Below are 6,438 nucleotides of genomic sequence, written 5' to 3' on the forward strand. Positions count from 1 at the left end.
TACTTTTAGCTGCAGATTCACGCTTTGCCACAAATTATCAAGTGTACAAAACAGTATTAAATGTTACCGCATTTTCAGCCATAAAATGTTTATTTTCTTATTTGAAAAGTAAGCTGAATTATTTGCATTTCTAGTATTGTGTAAAATAAACTTAATTGGAAATAGTTTTATCCGATTAATTGATTAATCGTCAGAATGATCTACATAAAAATCGATCACTAAGCTAATGGTTAGCTGCATCTGACCAACATATTTGTACCTCAGCTGTCAGGTCACCACTAAGGCTTTGTGTGTTTCCAGGTGCGCCTCAGAGAACGTCTACTCCATGATTCAGCACCCTAAAGACACCGGGAGGCCAGAGAGCGCCGTTCCGGGAGCAAACGGGACCTTGTCCTCACCTCGGCCAGCTCAGGGCGTACCTGCTCACGGACTGAGGACCGCCAGCCCCCCCTGCTCCATCCAAAGACAGGTACAGTGTAACGGAGCATCCCTGGGAGCCGGCAGCTGTTGACACGCTGTCTGATTAGTTTGGAGACCGAGCCGGGCATCCTTGAAAGTGGATCTGTGTGCTCAGTTTTAAAAACAAAATTATTCTGCAGCCGAACTGTGCAACAGCAGATAGCAGCATTAAAAGGAATGATGTGACCTTTGTTGTTATTATCTTAGTTCTTTCATCAGTTACACTCAGACGTGTCTAGATTATTTTTTCTACACTTTATGCCCCTTTTACAGGGGCACAAACTGGAGAAGGGTGGCACACTAAAATTGCAATTTCATCTAATTGTCCTGCAAAACTGGAAAAACAAAACTATTTATTTACCCAAATAAAAGACATGGCTCAGTTTAGCACAACAAAACAGTGGATTAGGGCACAAGGTAACGTTTCAAATCACACAATTAGCTTGTTTAGCTAAGCGTAGCTTAACTGTATACAACTAAATTTTTTAATGCCGCTTTGCTAATGCTTAGGGTTGCCACCTTTCAGAAATTAAAATAAGGGACCAGTCCCTATATATGTAAAGCGGGGTGCTGTGGCGGAAGTGTTGGTTAGTGTGTGTTACCCAGAAAGCAGTTGGGCACAATATCACAACACCAACACCATGAGTCAAACAATGACTGAGGCAGTCTACTATATAAACTACTCGGGGACCAATTCTTTATTATTACATACACACACATTTGTAGAATACGGACCAAATTGTCGTTGCGTATAGGTTTAATATGGGACGCTACATTTAACAGCCTCAGTCATTGTTTGACTCAATTTATCAACTTAAAGTCAAAGTTACTGAACCATTACAGACGGCAAACAATTGCAAATAACTGTTTAATAACTCTGTTTTCTCATTAGTAAAGAGGCTTTTTGTATGGTAGTCTGAGGCTGCTTTTCTGTATACAACTGTTTTTAGCGCCGCTATGCTAACTCTATTCAACTTATCAACTTAAAGTCAAACTTATTGAGCTTTTTATAAACTACAAATGGCAAATAACTATTTAATTACTCCCTTTTATTCTTTATGAAGAGTGTTTTTTGTGTGTGTAGTAGACTGAGGCTGCTTTTTCATCTACCATATGCAGTACATCAACCTGCTAATGGAACTGGGGATGGAAATTAGCCACTTGGCTATAATCTCATGTATAACATGTAAATGTTAATTGATATGTAATGTCCTTTTTTAAAAAATATAAACTTGAAATAATCAATGACAACAAAATAATTAATGGCGGTTGTGAAAAGGAGCATTTCTGTCATCTACTGACGTAGATGGATATGAACAAGCTAACACATATGGTGGGGAAGAGGCAGGGTGGCCAATCAGATTTCAAGAATAGTTGGTGCTTTGAAGATTACTGCATGATTAAAGAAGGGATATAAAGAACAATAAAAGCTAGGCTTTAAATTTGCTTTATAATGAAGATGTCAGTTCCTGAGCACCCTGCTCCCACCTCTGTAGTCCCATGTGATGACATGGAGCAGAGCTGCCTGCTGTGCTCACCACCTGCTATTCCCAGCGTTTTTATGTCTGGGATTTGTGCAGCTGCTTGTGTGAAACATAGACATTAAGGCTTATCTTAAATCTCTGCCGCACACTCTTACAGAACCAAAATGTCTGCTCCGACTCTTTTCCCTATCAGGTTAAGTTAGAAATCTTTCAATAATTAGATATTTGGAATCATAATAGGTATTCGGTTTGTTGTCAACAAAATCTTTCCAGGACGTCCACAAAAAGCAGAGTTGCGAGTGTGAACGATGCAAACATTTATGTGATTCTGCCTAACTGGGATTCTGCGTGCGGCCTTCCCCCTGTGCTGCAGTCCACAGATCTGGTCAGCATGGTGTACAGCTGCATCGGGGCGGAAATCGAGGACTCCGACAGCAGCAGCACCTGCGACATCAAAGAGTCGTTGCAGCACAGCGCCGACGGATCAAACGCCATCTCGGACGCCCTGACAGATCCGCGGAGTAACGGACATGTGGCGTCCTCCAAACACCAGACGGACAGGCAGATGGAGACGGCCAGGCAGGAGAGGATCGTCCCACTGACTGAGTCGCGGACCGAGGCGGGAGAAGATGTCCAGAGCAGCGGCGTCAGCAGCGCCAGGCCGGAGCCGCCTCCGCACAGCTCCAAGCCCAGTCTGGCTGTGATAAGGCAGAGACATCTGCAGGACAGTTCAGGTACTGCAACCTCTATGGCAAATAGTTTGATCTGTCAGCAGACACATTGTTGGAGACGGGAAAGCCTCTGTGGTGTGCAGCGTCTTGCAAAAGCGTGATTTCTGATAGATGCCTGCAAGGAAGGGCGTGACTGTGAAGTATGGAAAAAAAAAGTTAAAAGCCAAGTGTATCATCCATTTGTATTTAGCCTTCTTTTTCTGGAATCATTTTAACTGCAATTACAGCTTCGCACATTAAGGGTGCATTCACAATAACCCTGCTTAGTACGCTTTAATCTAGCTCTAGTTTGTTTACCTAGAAAGTCCAGGTTGTTTGGGGAGTTCTGAATGCACAATCGAAAAAAGCAAACTCTGGTCTGCCTAAAAAAACCTCGGTTTGTTTGAACCGCTTCAAATTCGAATCATGTGGATGCAAAGGGATTGAAGGCTCTGCATACTTCACAGTTTCAAACTGGTTGAAATGCGAACTTGAACATGCAGAGCAACCTTCTGAGACAATCCGCTTTGCCTATAGCGTAGCCACAAAGAAAAGCTGTCAGGTCTAAACGTAGAGGCTTCATCTGGGAACTGCGCCTCGTCAGAATTGTTTGAAATTGTTTTAAATGAATGAGCTGGTAGCTGGATAGAGTAAGGCTGTGGTAGCGTACAATGAAGTGATTTAATGACTCAGACATGATCTGGATGTTCTCCAGATTCACAGAGTCACAGTCGAGGACTATTGGCAGTTTATTGGCTGCAGTCTCCACTGCAGGTTGGAATCCCAAATAGCAAATTATTAATAAGCAACAGAAATCCACAAATATTTGGCTTTTATGGACTGAATAACTTGTTTGTCTTTTAAAAACTGAGCAGCTTTCTATAGTTACAGGTGGTTTGTTTTTACTTCAGCATTTCTTCAGCCATGGCTCGCGTCTCGGAACCCATAAAGTCTCTCTGTCAGAGTCTCTGCTTCGGGGCTTTTGGTTTTGAATCAGAAACGGAGGTTTGATTGATCACAGAGTTGATGGAGTTTCCTGTGGTTTTGTTACCAGAAGAGGCAGGAATGCCAGAGGGAGAAGAACAGAGTGAAAGACTGCAGGAAGAGAAGCAGAGAGGGCGAGGCCCAGAGGGACAGCGTCCTCTCATTCCCAAAAAGGTATGTGGTAAATAAATAGGATTCTAATTTTTTTTTTCTGCTGCAGGCCAATAGACATGAAAAATGGAATAAACACACGCTATCCTCTGCTGCTAGCCCAGTGTAGACCTCCAGAGAGACAAGACCTCTCCGGAAATGACCAGGACTTCACCGAAAACTCCTGCGAGTCTCGAAGAACAGAACAACGACCAGAAGAGTTCGCCTCCGGCTCAGACGGCGTCTGATGACAACGTGAGCAGCGAGACAAGGAGCCTTGGCTTAGAGGATGCCGATCCCACCGTCATCAGCCACGGTATTATTAAAATGGTCGTAGCCAGAGATCGGGACTCGAATCTTAGATTTCAGACGAAACTTGGTCTCCAAACCAGAGGTTTCAAACTTCAGGTCCTCAATCCTCGGAGTCCCGCAACTTTAGATGTGTCTTCAAAACACCTGAATCTACTAAGTTTGTCTAAATATGCTAAATCAGACATGTTGGACCAGGGATGTACCTAAATGTTGCAGAACAACGGCTCCCCAACACCCTAACCCCGTGGTCTGTGACTCAGACTGGACGTTGTTAAATAGGTTGAATACCAGGAAAAAAATGGTGAAACAGTATAATCATTACAAACAGACACTTCCTACATTGATTGAGTCACTACACTGCTCCTTTCTCTTTACTATGTAAATTATATCGCACCTTGGAACATGTTTACTGTCTAGATTTGACAGTTTTAATACCGTTTTTAGAAAATGGTTTCCTAATAATCCTCACTAAGGAGTGAACAATTTGGACGCAGCCGTAAACCGATGTTGACTCTGCCGTTACAAAAGCAGAGTCACTGTTTTCCAACTAAAACTCTTTTTAGTTAAAATCAGATATTGGCAGCTGTATATACACCTCACCGTTTATTTTGCTACCACATCCTAGAATATATTTTAATAAAAATCCACAGAGGTTGAGAGCAGTTTCTGTGTATCAAGTTAAGTGTTTTAAAAATGATCACCGTTACATATTTAATTGAGGCGATTCAAATTAATTTTTGAATGTCCATTCTTACTTCGTCTGTAGTTCATGTTATTATTATTATTGAAGATTTTCAGACATTCTCCTCATTCCGATCAGCAGAAGTCAGATGTTTCTTATTTATCACCTTCATTTCTACTCGTACAGATGAATCCTGTTCTTAAATGAAGATAGTAAACCATTTGGGCAGAATGTGGTGAATAATGATGATGACCCCTTCCATATACACCCACAGATGAGGAAGCAGATCATAATGGATTCCCCAAAACATCCCATCACACCAGGAAGTCCAACTCATTTGACATAGGTACTGCTCCTCTGACATGGTCTGTTTCCGGCCCCCTGCTGTGGCGTTCCTTTGTGCATGCTGGAGTATAAATGCATCTCTTTCTACATTTGTTTAAAACAGTGTCATCATGCCTTTTTTTCCCTTTCATTTCTGTACCTAATGAACTCAGCATGGGTCTGTTATTTTGGCTTCTTCCAACCCTTTAGACTGTGCTGGCATCTTATCGCTTCCTCCACCTTTATTTCTTCCTTTTCTTTATTTTAATTCCCACACCCCACTCTGTGTGTGTCTCCTGACATTTCCCCTCTCAGGCATGGAAAGAGACATGCCCTGTGATCTGGAGAGGCCCTCAGATCGCAGGTTCCCTGTGAAAAAGCCCACCTTTCCCCAGTACAGAAACAGATCCCTGGACTTCCCTGCTGGGTGTATGTATCTGCTCCATTCCCTTTCTGATGCATGTGGTGTGACCACTAATTGCCCTCCACCCGATTTTATACTGCATGTGTTTTTGAACAAAAAATGTTCTTTCTTTTTTTTCACTTTTCAGTGTTTGCTATTTTTGCTCAAGCTCGCTTTTATTAAGCCCCTCACGCACGAGTCACACCCTGCGCATTAAAAGCAAGGCCGCACAGTCGCTTTATAAATGATTGATCAAAGTAAGAGACCATAGAATAGCATTTAAAGGAATAATCTGGCTAATTTCCAGGCATGTCTCACTTCCATTAGCACCCTCCGGGGACAAAGCAGACGACAACTTCCTCATTTCCACCTTTTACTTCTCGTGCTTAATTCTTTTCCTTGGTTCCATTATTGTGATAATTGGCAGACGAGTTTAGCTGATTCATCATCATTTTCCACTCTGAGCAGCGCGGTGCTGGAGACGTCGACCTCGGGGTTGCTGGAACTGAAAGAATGCTAATGATGAGGCGAAGCCCACTGCCAATTTCCCTTGTAATCCAGAGCGGCGCATCTTAAAATTCTGCTGCAGAAAATCTTCAACATATTGAGGTTGCACATCTTTGACTTTGTAGTATTAGAGCTAATCATCTCAAGTATGAAAGGTCTGATCGCCCTCTGTGATCCGTCATATCAGGGATTCAGTGCTCTCGTACCGTTTGCTTCAGTTATTACACCGAGGTCTCGGTTTCTCCCTCTTGCAGATCAATACTTGACACGTCTGCCTGGTGGAAAAAGTAAAATATCACCATTAGGTTTTCCTCTGAAGACTGATGAAAACGGCTTTGTCTCCCAATGTTTGGAATTTTAAATTGAAATTCCTGCAGACACTTGAAGAAACAAAGGGAGACGACCGGCGTTCGTTCCAGATTT

At 42.6% G+C, this 6,438-nt stretch overlaps 1 protein-coding gene across 1 annotated transcript in view; it reads left to right on the forward strand.

Moving 5' to 3' along the window:
- Positions 1 to 5,980, forward strand: part of carmil3 (capping protein regulator and myosin 1 linker 3) — a 112,038-nt gene extending 106,058 nt beyond the window's left edge. Inside the window, exons 34-39 of the mRNA XM_088014549.1 lie at positions 301 to 469; positions 2,317 to 2,677; positions 3,708 to 3,811; positions 3,908 to 4,103; positions 5,056 to 5,127; positions 5,421 to 5,980. Coding sequence (XP_087870675.1) covers positions 301 to 469; positions 2,317 to 2,677; positions 3,708 to 3,811; positions 3,908 to 4,103; positions 5,056 to 5,127; positions 5,421 to 5,725 — 1,207 coding nt within the window. The 3' untranslated portion in view covers positions 5,726 to 5,980. The remainder of the gene's footprint in view (positions 1 to 300; positions 470 to 2,316; positions 2,678 to 3,707; positions 3,812 to 3,907; positions 4,104 to 5,055; positions 5,128 to 5,420) is intronic.
- Positions 5,981 to 6,438: the final 458 nt, after the last annotated feature.

The sequence above is a fragment of the Poecilia mexicana genome, unplaced genomic scaffold (assembly GCF_051168715.1).
Source record: "Poecilia mexicana isolate PSO_F unplaced genomic scaffold, ASM5116871v1 scaffold_17, whole genome shotgun sequence".
In the NCBI taxonomy this organism is placed as follows: domain Eukaryota; kingdom Metazoa; phylum Chordata; class Actinopteri; order Cyprinodontiformes; family Poeciliidae; genus Poecilia; species Poecilia mexicana.